The 21,069-nt window shown below is 35.3% G+C and overlaps 1 protein-coding gene across 13 annotated transcripts in view; it reads left to right on the forward strand.

Moving 5' to 3' along the window:
• Window positions 1-21,069, forward strand: part of CDC27 (cell division cycle 27) — a 70,450-nt gene that overhangs the window by 28,876 nt on the left and 20,505 nt on the right. For 6 of the 13 annotated variants that reach the window (XR_012009196.1, XM_072781270.1, XM_072781263.1 and 3 more), the window contains 9 exons: window positions 3,320-3,417; window positions 4,160-4,314; window positions 4,415-4,626; window positions 5,592-5,706; window positions 8,806-8,939; window positions 16,283-16,382; window positions 17,378-17,585; window positions 17,786-17,958; window positions 20,685-20,837. Coding sequence is in view for 12 of the 13 variants with exons in the window: in XM_072781270.1 (XP_072637371.1) it covers window positions 3,320-3,417; window positions 4,160-4,314; window positions 4,415-4,626; window positions 5,592-5,706; window positions 8,806-8,939; window positions 16,283-16,382; window positions 17,378-17,585; window positions 17,786-17,958; window positions 20,685-20,837 (1,348 nt within the window). In the remaining variant the exon portion in view is untranslated. The remainder of the gene's footprint in view (window positions 1-3,319; window positions 3,418-4,159; window positions 4,315-4,414; window positions 4,627-5,591; window positions 5,707-8,805; window positions 8,940-16,282; window positions 16,383-17,377; window positions 17,586-17,785; window positions 17,959-20,684; window positions 20,838-21,069) is intronic. The other 7 variants (XM_072781272.1, XM_072781266.1, XM_072781275.1 and 4 more) reach the window with 3 other exon arrangements.

Consider the following 21,069-nt stretch of genomic DNA (forward strand, 5'->3'; position numbering starts at 1 on the left):
CTATAAAGTAGTAAGGCTGCCTGGGTAGCTCAGCAGTTGGGCACCTGCCTTCGGCCCAGGGCGTGATCCTGGAGTCCCAGGATCGAGTCCCACATCAGGCTCCCTGCATGGAGCCTGCTTCTCCTTCTGCCTATGTTTCTGCCTCTCTCTCTCTCTCTCTCTCTCTCTCTCTCTCTGTGTGTGTCTCATGAATAAATAAGTAAAATCTTAAAAAAAAAAAAAAACCTATAAAGTAGTAGAGATGTTGATCCCATTTTTGACTATCCACTTTGCCTTAATGATAGTAGCTACAGCAGCACTACCTAATAATTGAATGTACATATGGGTTTACCTTGGGTGAGGAGAATATTTTCATGTGATCCACTGAGGAAAAAGAAGAAATGAGTAAAGTTTTCTCTTTTATATTAAATATTACATCTCCTTAGAACAAAGACTGAACGCAAGTTTTAGTAATAAATAAAATAGCAATTCCCATCTGGTTTGCCATCCTAATTTTGAGGCATGTCATAAGAAATTTCCTATAATGGTAGTTGAAATAATAGCAATTTGCAAAGAATTTTAAATGTATTTAAAGTTTCTTTACATTTATTTAAATTTAGTCTTTTGAAAGCAAGTGAGAATGAATTCAAAGTCATCACTATAATATTGTTCACAATGATTTCTATTCTGAAATACTGTTTGAGTTGGGGAGTAGAGGGTAGAGATATAGTTAGGTAACAGGAAATGTTCAAACTACCCATGGGAGTGTATTGCATGTATAAATGTCACCTGTTACATATTATAGGAGAAATGGTTGAGAATTGCTTGTCTATTTAAGATAAAAGTGAGGCTAGTTTGAATAGTTTTTTAAAAACCTTGAAAATGCCTTTTTGAACAGAATAAATTCTTTGGCTGAATTTTGGGCCTCATTTTCAGATGACACCACTCTTTTGAGAACAGGAGTAAGTAAAGATATAATATCAATGTCTTCATTTATCTTAATAAAAGGACTTGGAGGGGGATCCCTGGGTGGCGCAGCGGTTTAGTGCCTGCCTTTGGCCCAGGGCGTGATCCTGGAGACCCAGGATCAAATCCCACGTCAGGCTCCCGGTGCATGGAGCCTGCTTCTCCCTCTGCCTGTGTCTCTGCCTCTCTCTCTCTGTGTGTGACTATCATAAATAAATAAAAATTTAAAAAATAAAAAATAAAAAAGCTGTGCTCGGTCCTTGGCTCATGGCTTTTAAAAAATAAATAAATAAAATAAATAAAAGGACTTGGAGTAATGAATTTTAGTTCCTGCGACTATGATTATTCTTGTCATTTATTCAAGAAATTTTGAGGTCCATCCTCCATTTATGGCTAGACACAGTACTTGGCACTGGGAATATAAAGATAATTAACTCACAGTCCCTGCCCTCAGAGATTTATAATAGGGGAGAAGCAATAAACAAAAGTTTGTAAGTTTTTATCATCACAATAAAAATGCTGTGATTAAAATTTGAGCAGTATTTTGTCCGAAGGAGGGAATAATCAGTTCTACCTGATTAAGAAGGGAGGGGTAAAATGTTAAGTAGGGAAGACTTGGTAGAAACAGATTTGTCTCTTGAATTCCCAATAATAAGAAATTTAGAAATTAGGAAATTAATTAGAATATGGGTGAGATATTTGAGTGAACATTTTACCAAAGAGGATATATGGATGGTAAGTAAGCACATGAGAAGATACACCAAATCATTAGCTCTCAAGGAAAGACAAGTAAAAAACACTGTTAGAAACTACTGCACTCCTGTTTGAATGGCTAAAATAACTGGACAATACCAAGTGCTGATGATGCGGAGCAACAAAATTTATCATAAAACATAGATATGATAGGATTATGATAGAGACAGATTAGTGGTTGTCAGATCAGAGAGTAGAATTGAGGCAAGTGTGGCTGTGCAGAGGCAGCTGTGGAGTTTCTCTGGGCTGTTGGAACAGTTCTGTATCCTGATTGTGATGGTGATTACACAATAAAATTTCACAAAACTTTTCATAAACAAATGAGTGCATGTAAGAACTGCTGAAATCCAAATAAAGTCTGTGGTTTAGTTTACAGTTATTATGCTATTGTCAATTTCCCAGTTTTGATAACTGTGCTGTGGTTATGTCAGATTTTTGTCATTGAGGGAGCTGGATGTAGGGTACCTGGGAATTCTATTTTTGCAACTTGTATATGAGTCTAAAATTATTTCAAATAAAGGTTAATAAAGCCAAAAAAGTGTTTAAAAATATATGTATTACTAATTATTTTTAAACAAGATTATTAACAAGTTTTGAAGATACAGTTGAATCAGGCCCTAACCATGAGGGTTTTTTTTCCCTCCTCTCTTTGAAAGAATAAAGGAAGGGTCCCTTTAATTCATCATAAATATTAAAGGGTTATATATCCAGTGGGGGAAAACTCTGCTCCAAAAACATGGCTTTTCATTTCAGCTGTCATGTGCCTGTTTTATGACCAAAACTGCACCCAGTAATCTAGATACATACCTGTTGTGGTTTTGTAGCTATAGCTTATTAGAATATCTTTTTGTCTCTTTACTGGTCTTTTTGTCTATAGTAGCTCATGAGACTTTTTTTTTTTCTCATAATACTTCTATGTTTAGGATACAACCAGTAGTAAGTCTTGTTCTTAGATGGTACCAGTACCATCTTAATAATTTTTTCACCCCAATTCTTTGGGAAACTTTTTTCATTAAGAGCTACTCTTGATCTCAGAATTGTAAGTTTGAGCCCCACACTGAGAGTAGAGATTACTTAAAAAAATAAAACCTAAAAAAAAGCGACACCTTGATTTCAACCTCTTCTCAGTTTTGGGATTTTGCCATTTGCCATTTTCTACTTCATTAGAAAATCTGATCATTTAGATATGCTATGTTTAAAGCATTTAAGTTACTTCCAAAATTACCACTGGGATATTACATTAAAAATTAAGAATAAGGCTGAAATATTTGGGTATTATCCACCTCTCCTTCAGTAATTCTAGCATCTGACAGGAAACCAAAAGCTATTTTAATTCTGCCTGAAGAAGGCAGTAACAGTTTATTAGGCTAGTATTTCATTCAATTCATGTTCTGCTTGCTTTCACCAGACTTTTCATTTGAACTGCCCTAAATAATAGAGATAGAAGAATGGTAAGAAGGGGAACCTGGTAATTTAGGGAAGCATCAAGAAGAGTACTCTCAGAATTTAAATATGTTTGTACAAATACATATATAAGAGTTACCTTAATTTTTGTATCAAAAATTTCTTCATAGTGTTTTGGGTTGTGTAGCTTGTCTAATCTATTTGTTTGTCTTTACAGCAAGACAGATCGGCTTGCCAAAGGATCAGAATGTTACCAAAAGAGCCTTAGTTTAAATCCTTTCCTCTGGTCCCCCTTTGAATCATTATGTGAAATAGGTAGGTTTATAGAGGTGGCTAGGGGAGGGTTCCCCTACTTATTCTTTTTTCCTCCTCCTTAATTTTTGGAGAGTGATAAAATTATTCATAAGAAAAATATTTTTCAGAGCTAAAGGCTGTTAAAATTGAGAACAAGAAATAAGATAATAGAATCATGTTTAAGAAATGATGTGACCTTGTGTCCTCTAGAATGAGTTTAATTGTGAGTATAACACTAGCCAAAATAGCTTTTTAGGTAAGGAAAGAAAATAATAGATTGCCCAGAGCAGAAACTGTTAGGTAAATAAGACCTGGAGAGTATGGGGAAAGAGTATCCTAGTATATGTGCTCTAGGATGCAAAAAGGATAATTTTAAAACATTGTGTTATATGTACATGGAAGTGCTTAAAACTATAATGTCTGTTGGGTTTCAATTCTTGACCATCACTCCTTACCTTGAGTCAGGTGAGATCTGGTTGCTTTCTGCTTTAAAACAAACACAGAAATCTGCATTTTCTTATGAATTGTTATATTAAAAATTAGTGTTATTATAGTTCAGTTTAATTTCTAAATTTATAGCTTTATCTGAGGGGTAAATTTTTATAATAAATTGATAGATGGGCTTTTAGGAGGTAAATTTGATTAGCTGAGAAAGGAGAACTTTAAAACTTTATAAGGCCTTATTTTCACTGATTTATGCATATCTGAAAAAAAATATTAATCCTCATATCCTCAGAGGCATATTTTTTTTTCTGCTTCACAGGTGAAAAGCCAGATCCTGACCAAACATTTAAATTAACATCTTTACAGAACTTTAGCAACTGTCTGCCCAGCTCATGTACAACACTAGTATCTAATCATAGTTTATCTCACAGACAGCCTGAGACCGTTCTTACAGAAACACCTCAAGACACAATTGTAAGTGTATCATATACTAGTATTCAACTATTATGAAAAACAGAAAAGAATAAACTAAATAATGTATCATAAATGACATGGTAGAAATTTTCTGTTTCAGGAATTAAACAGACTGAATTTAGAATCGTCCAATTCAAAGTACTCCTTGAATACAGATTCCTCAGTGTCTTACATTGATTCAGCTGTAATTTCACCAGATACTGTCCCTCTTGGAACAGGAACTTCCATATTATCTAAACAGGTTCAAAATAAACCAAAAACTGGTCGAAGCTTATTAGGAGGACCAGCTGCTCTTAGCCCATTAACCCCAAGGTAAGACAAACAAAAAATACTTTAAAGTGTGCTATAATATTAAATGATCTGTAATAATTCATATGATTAGAAATCAATTAATATGAACAGCAACTTATAAATCGTCATGAAAATAGAAGCATTTAGTAAGTCAATAATGGACCTATTCTGTTTTCAGAAAATGAAGTAAAAGAAATACACCACCTGTGATAAAAAATTTAATACTAAATATTGGAGAAAAATGTAAAACTCCTCAATATGTCTTCTTCAGCTAGTCTGTGTGTTAAAAGATACTATCTTTTTTGGCTGTGCATCAGTGAATAGCAGTGAACCTTTGAAATGTTGGAATGCTTATGATATAATCAGTGACAGCAGTGGTTACTGTTAAAGTGCTGTTTTCCAAACCACAGAAGAATTGACACCTATCAATAGGAAATATTTTGTCAAAATTATTAGAAGTATATGCATGTATAAATACAGGAACCCAGCCCAGAGGATACATACCCAAAAATGTCATAATAAAAAATTCTGTGCTAGAATAAATGCTATGAATTGGATCCTGGGGCCAGAGAGTTAACTAAAATACCATGACCATGAGATTACAACAACTCACTGAATCCACAAATGGATTCAGTAGTCTCTAGAGACTGTCTGTAACAGTGTATAAATCCCAAGAATTTGAAATAATTTGATCATTTGGATCTTTGCTTTTACAAAGCCATTCTTCTTTATTTCCAATAAATCTCCTGAGATCAGTAGTTGTTGCTCAATTTAGTTCCTTGTTTGATTTTTTTTTCTTTTTAATTTAGTTATGGTGGGTGGAGTAGTCTACATTCACAGCTTATTTTAAATCTGCCCCTCAGATCCTCACTGCCCCCAAGACTGATTTGCCATTCTCTTCCTTTTAGACCTTCTAATTTAAGTATACTGCTGCTTTATATATGCCTTGATGACTTTTTGACACCTTGATTTCAACCTCTTCTCAGTTTTGGGATTTTGCCATTAGAAACCCCAAGTCCTGGAGATGGATCCTATTTACAAAACTACACTAATACATCTTCTGTAATTGACGTGCCATCTACTGGAGCCCCTTCAAAAAAGGTATTTTCCATGTGAAATACAATTTTGATGTTGATGAAAGAAATTCATTTAAAATTCCAACCTGTTAAAAGCAATTTCAGAGAGAGTCTGACTTTATATAAGGATTGTCACCTTAGAGTTGTTGATCTAAATGTAAAAGAAGATCATCATTGTCACAAGCTGCCAGTTGTAGTAGGAGACACAAAGCTGGTTGCTCTTTGGCCATGTAAGATTGTAACTCACAAGTATACTTTATTTCAGCATGTAGCGAAATAAACACTCAGATTTTTACTTTTGATCCCCCCCCTTTTTTAAACAGAATTAAAATGGTTTCTATCACTTTGAATATAAATAACAGAAATTATACCTGCCATTATTAAGAAAAACAAGTTTTGAGACTTTTTAAGTACTGTTCTTTTATATAGGTCCATGGCATTAGAGGTCAAAGTGCCATTTGTTTGAAACAGGTCTGTGGTACAGGGTTTCTGTGAGAAATTAGGTTATGTATTGTAAAATGCCTTTTGCCATCCTTAATAGATGTTTAAGAAATGGAAGCGAAATAAGTCATACTAGTATATGACTGACATAAAGCCTTTACCCTCCTAGATATATGTTCTTGGTTTTTTGACTCCAAAAATTCCTTAGCATCTGTGAACTTTTGTTTCTGTAATAGCTCCTTAATAGAAATAATAGTAATAATAGAAACTCCAAGACTAGTAAAAAAGGGCTGCAAAGTACTTAATGTGTGAATTATCTTAAATCTCATTTTTAAGAGCAGCTATGGAAAGTATAATTGTTGAAATTGGTTTATTACAATTATAAGAAGACATAGTAGGATAGTAATTAGTGTGGTAGGTGAAGTGGGCCAAAACCATGCAAGCCATAGCAATCAAGGACAAGTTAGTCAGTGATCGGTAGGTGATTTCAAGCCACTTGCTGTCTCATCCTCTTCTGTCCCTGTTCTCTTCTTACCCTAGTACAAGACATTCACAGGAAAGTTGTACTTGTAGTCTGCATGTAGTATCAATTAAAAATATCAAACTGAATATTGTGTACAGTACATAGATCTTTGTTAAGTAAGAAAGGGCCAGAATTGTCCCTTAGGTGAATATACAGGTCCCAATTTGGGAGATGAAGAGGAGGAAGGATTATAAAGTTTAATTTTGAGGTAGTGTTAAATTAGATGAAAATAATTAGTGGATAGTTAGTCGTTGAGGAAAGAATATGATAGAAATAGGTGATAGAAATAATAATTAAAGCTGTTGAAATAGGCAGCCTCTCTTAGGAAAAGAGAATAGTGGAGGAACACAAAGCATATTTAATTTAAAACAGTGGAAGGAAAAAGGGCCTGCAAATGAAGTGATAGGACAAATAATCAAGATACCATGCTATTTTGGAAGTTATACACAGTTTCAAAAAGGAGGGCATGATCAGTGACGTTGAATACAGGAAAGACTAAAATAAGGCTTTCATATCTGGTGAGAAACTTAGTTATTATAAGTTATTATATAAATTTTGAGAATTATGTACAGTGGCTATCAAAGTAAATAGATTTTGGAGAATAATTTTGAAGAAAATTATCTGGTAGTAAAAAAATTAAAAATATCCATTTGTGTAACAGTCACAGATTATTTTATAAAGAAGCCAAGAGGAGGCGCCTGGGTAGCTCAGTTGGTTAAGCATCTGCCTTTGGCTCAGGTTATGATCTCAGGGTTCTGGGATCCTGCCCTACATGGGGCTCCCTGCTCAGCAAGAAGCCTGCATTTCCCTCTCCCTCTGCCTGCTGCTCTCCTTGCTTGTGCTCTTTCTCTCTGTGTCAAGTAAATAAAATCTTTTTAAAAAATAAACAAGCCAAGTGATGAAAATGAATAGAAGTCAGGTGATAAATTAGAAAAGACAGAGGGGGAAAACAAAAAGACAGAGAGGGGCAGCCCAGGTGGCTTAGTGGTTTAGTGCTGCCTTCAGCCCAGGGCCTGATCCAGGAGACCCGGGATTGAGTCCCATGTTGGGCTCCCTGCTCTCTCTCTGTATCTCTCATGAATAAATAAATAAAATCTTAAAAAAAAAAAAAAAAAAAAGGAAAAGAAAAGACAGAGGGGCAGGAAAGTCTTTTTTCTCCTCCAAGTGAACAGAGACCAATTAATGAAAAATTCAACGCACTAGAAAGAAGTGTTCATTCTAGGAGCAATATGCTTAGGATGTGAGAAATGATCAGGTAATTTTTTTAATTTTATTCCTCTGAACTACTATAGAATATCCTTGCTAAGTGTCAAAGAAGGGATATAAAATCTTAGTGTATTATTTTTTTATATTAGATCATAAATCTGAGATCATAAATCTTTTTTTTTTTTTTTTTTTTTTTAGATTTTATTTGTTTATCCACAAGAGACAGAGAGAGAGATAGAAAGAGGCAGAGACACAGGCAGAGGGAGAAGCAGGCTCCACGCTGGGAGCCCGACATGGGACTCGATCCCAAGACCCCAGGATCACGTGCTGGGCCGAAGGCAGGTGCTAAACCACTGAGCCACCCAGGCTGCCCTGAGATCATAAATCTTAAGAGTAGCAGCTGTCTTAAAATTCTTGTTAACAACAACAACAACAAATTCTTGTAACACTTAGCCTCCCTGGAAAATGTGTAATAATTGGCTTTTTAGGAATTTTTCAGGAAGTTTGAGTTTTTCCTTAAAAACTAAAGTGAAAAATGAAAGGATAGTATAAAGATAAAAATACTGAGGTTAAAATGAGGAAATAGCTTGATGTTAACCCTAATATATTAATTGACATTAATAATGACAATAATTGAGTGCCTGGGTGACTCAGTGGTTGAGCATCTGCCTTTGGCTCAGGGCGTGATCTCAGGGTCCTAGGATTGAGTCCCACATCAGGCTTCCCACAGGGAGCCAGCTTCTCCCTCTGCCTATGTCTCTGCCTCTCTCTCTCTTTCTCTCTCTCTCTCTGTGTGTCTCTCATAAATAAATAAAATCTTTAAAAAAATAATAATGACAATTTGTGTTTTCAGATGACAGTATATATTATGAAATCTTGAATTAGGAAAAGTAGATAGCAGCATCATGGTGTCTTTTACCATTTTCAGTGCAATTTATAATTCACAAACCTTAGACTTTTTGTGTTTTACAGTCTGTTGCCAGAATCGGCCAAACTGGAACAAAATCTGTCTTCTCACAGAGTGGAAATAGTCGAGAGGTAACTCCAATTCTTGTTGCACAAACACAAAGTTCTGGCCCACAAACAAGGTATTTATTATGGTTTCATTATTTTATGTTGTTGGCTTTTCTTGCTATAAAACATTACTCACTTTGGGCAGGTTTTGACTCTTGCAAGAATTCTAGAATGACTATTATAAATTTTGAATATGTCAAATTAGAAATTTCTAGGGGCACCTACCTGGCTGGTTCAGTTGATAGAGCGTGTGTGTGACTCTTGACCTTGGGGTTGTAAATTCGAGTCCCACGTTGGGTGCAGAGATTACTTAAAAATAAAATCTTAAAGAAATTTCAAGCTTACTGAAAAGAATAGTGTAATTTTTAGTTGAGTATTTTAATACAAGTCAAGACAAAGGTAACCAAAATGTCTTTTTATTTTACTCTAATTGACTCATGAATTTATTTAAACTAGATATTCTGAACACTCCACCAAAATAATTTTCTTCTCCTTACATGACTTTCATTAGTCAAGTACAGTTAGGTTTCATTCTCCCCTTCCCCTATTATGCACTTCTGTACACAGATCATAAGATTAATCTTCTGATAAATCTTTAAATAATGAATCCAGTGACACACAGAAATGGTGTTAAATAGGGTTTCCTTTTCCTGTTCAACCTCTCAAAAACAAACCATAGCTAACGTATGAAAAGAATGATACAACTCTGTCTCCTAAAATAGTGAACGTGTACCATAACCCTTAAAATAGACACACACATATATATACTTTGACTATCTAAAAGGTCTCAATATTTCTGAAATGCCAGGGTGGTAAGTCTCAAAAGAGTGCCAGCTCACAGACAGGTGACCAGGATTGTCTAGGGCTCAGTTATGAGGAGGAGCCTGAGGCCTCCTACAGAAAAACATCATACAGGCTGAGTAAATACTAATCTTAAAGAATATATATAAACATAAAATACAGAATTATATGTTTCACTTAAAGCTAAAGAAATGTATTAACTTTAGTGATAATTTTGTGGGTTTTTAATATTATTACTGATTCCATTTTATCTCCTTTATTGCCTATCTTAGTTTTCTACAGCTGCCATAACAAAGTGCTGCAAACTGAATGGCTTAAAACAACATAAGTTTATTCACTTAAAATTGTAGAAACTATAATCCAGGGGTGCCTGGGTGGTTCAGTCTGTCTTCAATTTAGGTCATGATCCCAGGGTCCTGAGTTCAAGCTCCACATCGGGCTCCCTGCTCAGTGGGGAACTGCTTCTCCCTCTGCTACTCCCCTCCCCCTGCTTGTACTCTCTAGCTCTCTCTCTCAAATAAATAAATAAAATCTTAAGAAAAAAAAAAAGGTATAATCCAAAATCAAGGTGTTGACAGAGTCATACTCCCTCTGAAGCCTCCAAGGGAAGATCCTTCCTTGTCTCTTCTAGTTTCTGGTAGCCCCAGGCGTTCCTTAGTTTGTGGGAGCATATCTCAGTATCTGCCTCTGTCTTCACATGGCCATCTTCCCTTTCCCCGTGTGTCTCTATATCCAAATTTCCCTCTTCTTATAAGGACACCAGTCATACTGAATCAGAGCTCACCCTAAATGACCTCATCTTAACCTGATTACATCTACAAAGACCCTGCATCCAAAGAAGTCACATTCAGAGGTACTGGGGGTTAGGGCTTCAATATATTTTTTGGGGAAACACAGTTCAACCATAATATCACCTTATTAACAATTTTACTCTTTATTTTGTCTTTTTTTTTTTTTAAGATTTTTATTTATTTATTCATGACAGACACAGAGAGAGAGAGAGAGGCAGAGACACAGGCAGAGGGAGAAGCAGGCTCCATGCAGGGAGTCCGACGTGGGACTTGATCCTGGGTCTCCAAGATCATGCCCTGGGCTGAAGGCGGCGCTAAACCGCTGAGCCACCGGGGCTGCCCTATTTTGTCTTTTTAGAGGATTTTTTAGTGTTTATAGTATACATTTTAACTTACCAAATCTGCCTTCAAGTAATGTACCATATCATTATGTAGTATAAAACCTTGTAACAGTATACTTTCATGCTCTTTTCCCCATCTTTATGCTGCTGTTGCCATATATTTTACTTCTATGTGTGTAAACCCCATAGTGCATTGTTACAGCTTTTCCCTTAAATAGTTATCTTATAGAGAGTTTTGGGGGTTTTTTTAATAGGAAAAAGAAATGTACCCACATATTTAGTATTTCTGGTGCTCTTTCTTTCTATAGGTTCATATTTCAATTTGGTGTCCTCTTTCCTTCATCTTGAAAGACTTAAAATTTCTTCTAGTTGAAGTCTGCTGGTGATGAATTTTTTCAACTTTTTGTATGTCTAAGAGATTTTTATTTCACCTTTGGTTTTGTTTTTGAAATATTTTCACTGGATATAGAATTCTTGTGTGTAGTTTTTTCTTTAAAGATGTTCTGCTGTCTTGGGCACCCCGGTGGCTCAGCGGTTTAGCGCCGCCTTCAGCCCAGGACCTGATCCTGGAGGCCGGGGATCGAGTCCCGCGTCAGGCTCCTTGCATGGAGCCTGCTTCTCCCTCTGCCTGTGTCTCTGGCTCTCTCTCTCTCTCTCTCTCTCTCTCTCTCTCTCTGTCTCTCATGAATAAATAAATAAAATCTTAAAAAAAAAAAAAAAAAGATGTTCTGCTATCTTTAGCTTGTATTGTTTCTGACAAGTCTGTCATTCTCATTTTTGTTCCTCAGTATGTAACCCATCTCTTTTCCGACAGTTTTACAATTGTCTTTTTACCTTGGATTTTGAGTTCTTTGATCATGATGTGCTCTTATTTAGTCTTCCTTTTCCTTAGACTACAGATTGGTTGAGCTTCTTGGATCTGTGAGTTCATATTTTTATCAAATTTAGCTCATTTTTTCTAATTCCTTCAAGTATTTTTGCTAGTCATGTCCTCTTTCCTTTGGGACACCACATACGTGTATATTAGACCATGAGATTGTCTCCCATAGATCAGCCGTGTTCATTTTTGTTTTCAGTCTTTTTCCTTTGTTTCATTTTGGATAGTGTTTATGGTTATATGTTCACATTAATTAATCTTTTCTTTTGCAGTATCTAATCTGCTATTAACCCTACCCAGGATATAAATATATAGATATTTTTACCCTCAGATGTTCTATTTTTCATCTCTAGAGGTTTGATTTGGTTCTCTCCTTTAACATGCTCATTCTTTCTTCTATCTTTTTGAGCATATGGAGTATATCTATAATAACTCCTAATGGGGGCACCTGGGTGGCTCAGTTGTTGAGCATCTGCCTTTGGCTCAGGGCGTGATCCTGGGGTCCTGGGATCGAGTCCCATATTGGGCTCCCCACAGCGAACCAGCTTCTCCCTCTGCCTGTGTCTCTGCCTCTCTCTCCATGTCTCTCATGAATAAATAAATAAAATTAAAAAATATATGTAAATATAATAACTCTTAATGATTTTGTCTACTGTCTTACTGTGTTATTTCTGGGTCTGTTTTTTTTTATGGGTTTTTTTTTTCCTGTTCATTATAGGTTATATTTGCCAGTTTCTCTATAGGCCTAGTATTTTTCTCTTTTGATGCCAGTTATTGGAAATTTTACATTGTTGAGTAAACAATAGACTGGACTATTTTCTAAGTATTTCTGTTTCATCTTGGAGGCAGTTAAGTCACTTGTAACAATATATTCCTTCCAGTTCTTGATTTTTAAGTTTTGTTAGGTAGGAGAAGCATAGCCTTAAGTCGACTAATTTTGTCGCACTATTGAGGCAGTATCTTTTGAGAACTCTACTCAGTGAACTGTTGAGTATGACGTTTCTTCATTTTGGCTATTGAAAATATGAGCTATTCCCAGCCCAGGGTGAGCTTGGCCAGCTCCTTTCCAGTAATTCTTCTCTAGATTCAGATAGTTTTCTTCACTGTAATACAGTAATAAGTACTGGTACTAATTACCCAGACTTAGCATAGACTCTGCAGGCTAAGATCATAGTCCCAGGAAGACTTATCAAAATTGTTGACTTGTCAGCTGCCTATTTAGGAGTTCTCTGGGCCGCCTTCACTTCTGACCAACTAGCTACGAGTTTGAGGGTTCTTGCTACCCCCTCAGGTTTAATATGCTAGAAAAATTCACAGAATCTAGGAAAGTTCTATACATAGTTTTATTATAGAGGATACCAATCAGGACCAGACAAATGAGACTCTTGGGATGAGGTCTGGGAGGTCCTGAACACAGTTTCTGTGTCCTTTCCCTGGGTGAGATGTGTCACCTCACTAGCACATCAGTGTGTTCACCAACCAGGAAGCTCAACTGAGTTTTGGTAGTCAAAAGTTTTTATTGGAGTTACATTACATAGGCATGACAGATGTCACTGGCCATGTGATTTAACTCAAACTCCAGCCACCCTCCCCTTCTGGAGAAGGTCAGGCTGTTAACACCTACCTCAGAGCTTCAACCCTCTAATCAGTGGTTGATCTTTCCAACATGGCCAGCCCAGTATCCTGAAACTATCTGAGGTCCCACTATAGGTCGTTTGATTAGCATAATCTCAAGCATGGTCTCTGGGGCCCACCATGAAGAACAAAGACACTATCACTTGAGAAATTCTAAGCTTTTTTTTTTTTTTTTAATTCTAAGCTTTTAGAAGCTGCTTCTCAAGAATTTAGGACAGAGACCAGATGAAAACTTTATTATAACACACTCAAACAGTTGCACTACTCAGTTTCAACTAAAGATTCTAGGAAAACTTCTTGTAAATCTTTGAAGCTTTCCTTCTTTGTAACTCTCCCCTTTTTAGTACTCTGACCTGCATCTTCTAGCTGCCTTCACTTCCTGGAAGTCTCATCATTTTCCTCTCCACGCAGGAAGTCCACAAGTTCTATTTGTGTTTCAACTCTTGTCATACCCAACGGAACGTAAAAAGTGAGACCTGAACACACTGTGGCTTCAGAATTCTCCTCAGCATATATGTTTGCTGTCCAATGTCTAAAAAGCATTGTTTCATATATTTTTTTTCGGTGTGATATTTGTTTAAGATGAGATAATAAATCTGGTCCATTTTACTCCATTATAATTGGCAATGGAATTCTGTTCTTGTTTTTGGAAAGTTGTTTTTTTAGCAATGATTAGAATAGTGTAGTTCTCTTAGCTAAATCTTCCCAAAAAGTTTGTATGTCATCATTTTCTCTACATATATTAACCTCTAGAAATCATTTTCATATTCTTTCCAAGGCATCTTCTTATAACTAGTATCATATTTTATTACAAAGCCATGAAATGATACTATTTACAAAACTTTTAATTTTTTTTAAAGATTTTATTTATTTGAGAAACAGAGAGCAAGCATGAGCAGGGGCAGAAAGGGAGAGGCAGAGGTAGAAGCAGAAGCAGACTCCCTGCTGATCAGGGAGCCCAATGTGGGGCTCCATCCCAGGACCCCAAGATCACAACCTGAGCCAAAGGCAGACACTAAACTGACCAAGCCATCCAAGTGCCCCTATGAAAACTTTCTTAAAAAGTGTTTAATATAACTGGCACATAATCCCATAGGTAATAAGTGATAGAACTTGATTTCAAACCTCAACAGTCTGATTCTAGAGCACATTCCTCTCATTCTCAAACTCCTAGTTAAACAGATGCAAGTTATAAAGAGATGAATATATTTCATGTGCTTTGACCAATGTTTCAAACTCACTCAGAATCCTGCTTTATTTTCCTAATGGCTGTCAGACTTGGGACATTTTTTCTTGTGTCAAATTGCCCTTTGAAACTAATAGAACCATAACAAAAATTATAATATAGGAAGAGTTTCTCTTCTTCATCCTCCTAGTCCCAGAATCATCTTATTATTTTTGCTTCTACCCCCACAAGAGTCATATTACACTTATGCAACTTTTCTTGGCTTTTAAGAAATCTCAGAATTTTTCTCAGGTCTGTCCTCTCTATAAACTACTCCATGGATGAAATTATTACCTCTCCCTTCTCAGGCAAACTCTTTTCTATAATTAGGTAATATTATTGATAACATATACTTCACATTTATGATATAAATGACATAGTTGTTCAAATAAAGGATACTGTGCTTTTAAAAATGAATCGGCTTCTGGACAAAACTGTGGAAACAATGAAAAGATCAATATACCTATAGAATGAGCAAAACCAAGGGTGAACTCTATCATAAACTGTGGACTTTACAATATGTAAGTGTAGGTTCCTCACCTATAACAAATATCCTACTCTGATGGGGCATGTTGATAATGAGGGAGGCTGTGCGTGTGGGGGGGGTGGGCAGGGGTATAAGGCAGATCTCTCTGTACCTTCCCCTCAATTTTGCTATGAACTCTAATCTGCTCTAAAAAGAAATCTTAATTAAAAAAAAAATGTATCAGGGCACCTGGGTGGCACAGTTCGTTAAGCATCTGACTTGGTTTTGGTTCAGGTCATGATCTCAGGGTCATAAGATCAAGTCCCACATCAGGCTCTGCACTGAGAGCAGAGTCTGCTTAATTAAGACCCTCCTTCCCTCTGCCTTTCCCCCTGCTCTCTCTCTCTGTCTCTCTAAAATAAATAAATCTTTTAAAAAATAAAACAAAAATTTTAGATGTATCGTAAAATTAATTCATTACCCTAAATGACCTCACTGGCTGTAATCTCTACATTGAGATTCTGTCTTTTGAGAGAGTTAAGGACAGCCTGGATTTTCTGTACTCACTGGTCAATGTCTCTTATTCTCAGAAGTCTCTTTGACTCAAATTCAGGTTAACTAGTGGAATTTCCCATAAACTGTAAACCATTTAGTCGATAGACTTACCCACTCTCAGATAACTTGATGTTTTAAGTTTGCTTACTTTCTAAGAATTAAATGAAATCCTTATATCTTAGGGTTTGCCCTTTAAAGGAAAAAAAAAAGAAAGAAAGAAAATATACCCAGGCAGTTATTAGATTCCTTTTTTCTAAACAGAATAAACCTTGATGTGGTTGTTTGAATTTATAGGGAAATAATTTCCCAAGTATCCATTGTTTTAATGGTATTTATTTGTTGCCAAATATCCCACACTTAGACTGTCTGTATCCAACTATCTTTCTCTAACTCGCTATGGTTGCAAATGAGAGCTAGAGAGTATTAGTTTATAGACATGTTTATCATTTATTGATCCAGAATTTTTATGTGGATTGTTTTAAGTTCAAATTAGCAATTTCATATAGAGTGAATATCCATGTTATAATTTTTATCATTTTATGGTAACAGATAACTTTTAAATCCTGAGTTTTCATAGAGGGATGACAAATAGACCAACCAAACTCAAGAACTTTAGAGTACAAACATGATGAATGCATTTTTTAAAATGTATCTGAATTGAAACAAGTAATGGTCATAAACTGTTTTTTTTTTTTAAGTCCACTTTTATCTTTTTTTTTTTTTTAGTACAACACCTCAGGTATTGAGCCCCACTATCACATCTCCCCCAAACGCACTGCCTCGAAGAAGTTCACGACTTTTTACTAGTGACAGCTCTACAACCAAGGTAATTTAAAGATTTCTGTTATATATACTTAATGCTTAGCCTTCTTAAATTTCTGTTCATTGATGACTTTATCTCAAACACAGAGACTATTTTAATTTTTTTTAATTTGTAAAGCTGTCTATAACATTTGTAGATTTTCTCCGTCCTTTAATAATGTCCTTTTTAAATAAATATTATAAAACATTGTTCAAAAGACAAAATTATTATGATGGGAAACAAATTAGTGGCTATTAGGAGTTAAGACTGTGGGGGGAAGATGTGACTATTAGAGCATAGCACAAAGGAGTTTCTTTGTGTAGTGGTCGAACAGTCCTGTATCCTTATTGTAATGGTTGATTATGCGAATCATACAAGTGATAAAATTTCATAGATCTGTCACACCAAAAAATAAGTACATGTCAAAACTGATGAAATCCAAATAAGATCTTAATTTAGTTGACAGTACTGAACTGATTCCAGGGTCATGGATTTGTTGATGTCCTGTGGTTATATCAGATAGTATCACTGGGAAAATTAGAGGGAGGATAAATAGAAGTTTTCTGTGTTTTCTTTGCATATTTCTTTGTACAGTTGGAGGGCCTCATTATGCCCTTGGTAAATTTTCTTGGTCCATTGACAAATATTATGGATAATTTTTAATTTTGACATCAACAAATCAACAGTTTTATGACTTACCAGTTACAATGCTCTGAGACAACTAGGTAGTATTACATCCATTTATTTTCTTATTTTAAATAATAAATGAAAGTGATACACTTTGAGAAAAGAGCAACGAACACATAATGCTGATTTATATTACACACTAATTCGTGAATACAATTTATTTTGCATTTAAAATTAAATGATTTTGAAAATTTTGTTTCTGTAATTTTTTTGTGAGAAAAATATAGCCCAGTCAAGACTATATATTTATTTTGTGTCTGATACTTGAGAAAGGACTGGGAAGTCTAAAATACATGAGTTTAACAAATGTGGAATTTTTCTCTTTTTTACAGGAGAATAGCAAAAAGTTAAAAATGAAGTTTCCACCTAAAATCCCAAACAGAAAAACTAAAAGTAAAACTAATAAAGGAGGAATAACTCAACCTAACATAAATGATAGCCTGGAAATTACCAAATTGGACTCTTCCATCATTTCAGAAGGGAAAATCTCCACAATCACACCTCAGATCCAGGCATTTAATCTACAGAAAGCAGCAGCAGGTCTGTTTTAAATGCTTAATATCTTCTTTGTATTTTATTTTATTCACTTTAAGTTTTTTTATGTTCATTAAAGTACATTCCAGTTTTTTCTAGATAGATATTGGAATTTTTAATAAATTATTTTGTAGTTAGCCTTTCTAAAAAAATCAAACTGTTTTATTGTGTTTTTCTCCTTTGTTTACTATATTGTTTTCTCCTAGAAGGTTTGATGAGCCTTCTTCGTGAAATGGGGAAAGGTTATTTAGCTTTGTGTTCTTACAACTGCAAAGAAGCTATAAATATCTTGAGCCACCTACCTTCTCACCACTACAATACTGGTTGGGTACTGTGCCAAATTGGAAGGGCCTATTTTGAACTTTCAGAGTACATGCAAGTAAGTATAGAAAACTATTATACATGCCTTTTTTAGAGAGAATTTAATTAAAATGCCTATGCTCGAGACAGATTTAAAAGGTAAATATTTAGGGGTACCTGGGTGGCTCAGTCAGGTAAGCATCCAACTCTTGATTTTAGCTTGGGTCTTGATCTCAGGGTCATGCATTCAAGTCCTGCATTGGGTTCCACACTGGGTGTGCAGCCTGCTTAAATTTAACAAAACGAGACAAAAAAAATAAAAGGCCAATATTTATTATGTAATGTCTTTATGTATATTTTCTGAGCATTTTAATTTATAAATAGACAATTTTTTCTTGTGTTAAGGGGTAATTCAAATTTGAGGGAATTGCTTATTTTAGAGAATCCAAGTCATCTATATGTTTTGTTATGTTTGGTTTTAAGATTTTATTTATTTTAGAGCTCAAGTCAGGGGAGAGGCAGAGGGAGAGGGAGAAAGAATCTGAAGCAGATTCCATGTGAGTGCAGAGCCTTACAAGGGCTCTATCTCAAAACCCTGAGATCATGACTTGAGCCAAAAATCAAGAGTTGGACGCTTAACCAACTGAGCCATCCAGGCACCCACATTCGTATATTCTTATACAGACATTTGTACCCTGCTCAGTTGGATCCAAAGATATATTACCATGTAATAGATATTTATAATCAAAATTTTTTTCTACTATATGCAGAGTTCCTACTGGGATGAATTTCTGGCATTTAATATGTTTTATAAATTTGAAAAGTGCCATAAAGAAAACTGTATATAATCAAGGACATAATGTCCTTCGCAAGGCTTTTATCCTTTTAATTATGTTTGTTGCTTAAGTTACTTGTTTACCAGGAAAGAAGAAAAGAAAATTCTGATTTTTAATTTAAATTTTGTACCCACTTCACCCCTAAGTATTTCCCTATTTACTTTCATTTATTCAGTGCATATTATAGATTAATATTCTCTTCTAGACTCTGTAATACAGCTAGACAAATAATTGCTTGGCTTTCTAGAGCTTGCATTCTAGTAAGAGATTGTAAGCCAATAAATGTATAAGGACAGGTAGCAATAAGTCATAGGAAGAAAAAAATGAAGCATGGTAAGAGAATTGCAGGACAATAATAAATATGTGGTGCTATATATTAAAAAAACATGCTCAGAGAAAGGAGGTGACTCCTTCCTCCATGAGCCATGCAGATCTGAGAATGAAGTGTTCTTCCAGGTAGAGAATAGATACAGAAGATATTAACTCATGTACTTTTGTATGGAAAAGAAAGAAGTATTGCTGTAGACAGATAGCCTTATTCATGTTTCAGAGGTACTTTAAAATACATAATTTTAATTGTTTCCCTCTAATTATAGAACAGTGACCCAGTTACTAACTAAACAGAAGCCTTTGTTTCAACTTAATTTCATGAGGGGTTTTTTTTCCCCCTTTTTTCTTTTTGTCTATGCCACAATCACTTTTCAGAGGACACTATAGATCCTGAAAAAATTGAAACCAAAATATTTCCAAAACCTGTATTTGACTTGGTCAAGTCTGTCTTCATATAACCAATGTCTGTTTGAAAAACTTACATAGGGATGCCTGGGTGGCTCAGCGGTTTGGCACCTGCCTTCAGCCCAGGGCATGATCCTGGAGTCCCAGGATGGAGTCCCACATCAGGCTCCCTGCATGGAGCCTGCTTTTCCATGTATCTCCTCTACCTGTGTCTCTGTCTTCTCTCTCCTCTCTCTCTCTCTCTCAATCTCTCTCTCTCTCTCTCTCTGTCTCTTATGAATAAATAAATCTTAAAAAAAAAAAAAAAGAAAAACTTATCTATATAACTTTTAAGGGACTTAGGGAAGTTACAAATCATTAAGCTAAGGATAGTATATGGCCATTTCTTGGAGTTCTTAGTTTTATAAATGCTATTTCTTTATTTTCTGTCATCTTCATTTCATTAAGATCACCCCAAATATTTTTTATTCTCAACTAAACTTTCAGAATTTTTTTTTGAATGAATAAACTAGAGAACTGCTAAATTGGTTTTATATAAATCAAAGCCTCAAACTTCAAGATGAGAGAAACCACTCTGGGAGCTTTGAATGTGGGGAGGAAAAAAAGTAGCTGAAGAGGGAACCTAAAGTCAGGTTAGTGTTGTAAAGGAAAAGGGAATTACTAGATTGGGACTACAGTTCCCAGCAGGTATGACATTGGTGGGTGTGCTCAGTGCTCCACATGTCATAGCATTGGTGGTCAACAGAACCTCTTTTTCCCCCTTAAGTTTTTAACTCAACCTCTTAATAAAAGCCCATGCAAAAGTGGTTTTGTGTTATAGAAATCATTATTCTCTCACTTTTCCTGAGTTATTTTGTAAGCCATTATTAAAACTTGGAAATATGTTTTTTTAGAATAAAATAATTGACTTGTTTATGAATTATAACTTTGTATAGATTTCTCCTGTCGTTTTGGTGGAGATGCAGGTTTTCTTTTCACAGTTTACATTCTTACCATAACTTGCATATACTTAAACTAAATATGAATATGATTATATCAGTATTTGACCTACTGTGGAATATTGTTTGACCTACTGTGGAATTAGTGTTATTACTAATTCACGTAAACACTGTAAAACAAGGCAGCATTTAGGTCCTATGAGAACAGTGCCCAGTGCTCTCCCTGTATACATAAATTTTATCAAATTACTTTCCCATTAACTAGTTTTTGTTTTTGTTTTTTTTTTTTATTTTAGGCTGAAAGAATATTCTCAGAGGTTAGAAGGATTGAGAATTATAGAGTTGAAGGCATGGAGATCTACTCTACAACACTTTGGCATCTTCAAAAAGATGTTGCTCTTTCAGTTCTTTCAAAAGACTTAACAGACATGGATAAAAATTCACCAGAGGTATGATAACTGAAACACTTTGCTTATGTAGTTGTCTTCTGACTACCCTTGCCAAGTGAGGATGAAGCAAATAATTCAAACACCGTTTAGCGTCATAGACACTTACTTTTGCACCCTTCTCTACAGGCAGAGAGGAACTCAGAGAAGACAAAGTCCTAGAATATGTGGTGCAGATTCACAAACATATGTTTTATTTAAGATTAATCAAGATTTGGCTGTATTAAAATTGCTG

Source organism: Canis lupus, chromosome 16 (assembly GCF_048164855.1).
Source record: "Canis lupus baileyi chromosome 16, mCanLup2.hap1, whole genome shotgun sequence".
Lineage (NCBI taxonomy): Eukaryota > Metazoa > Chordata > Mammalia > Carnivora > Canidae > Canis > Canis lupus.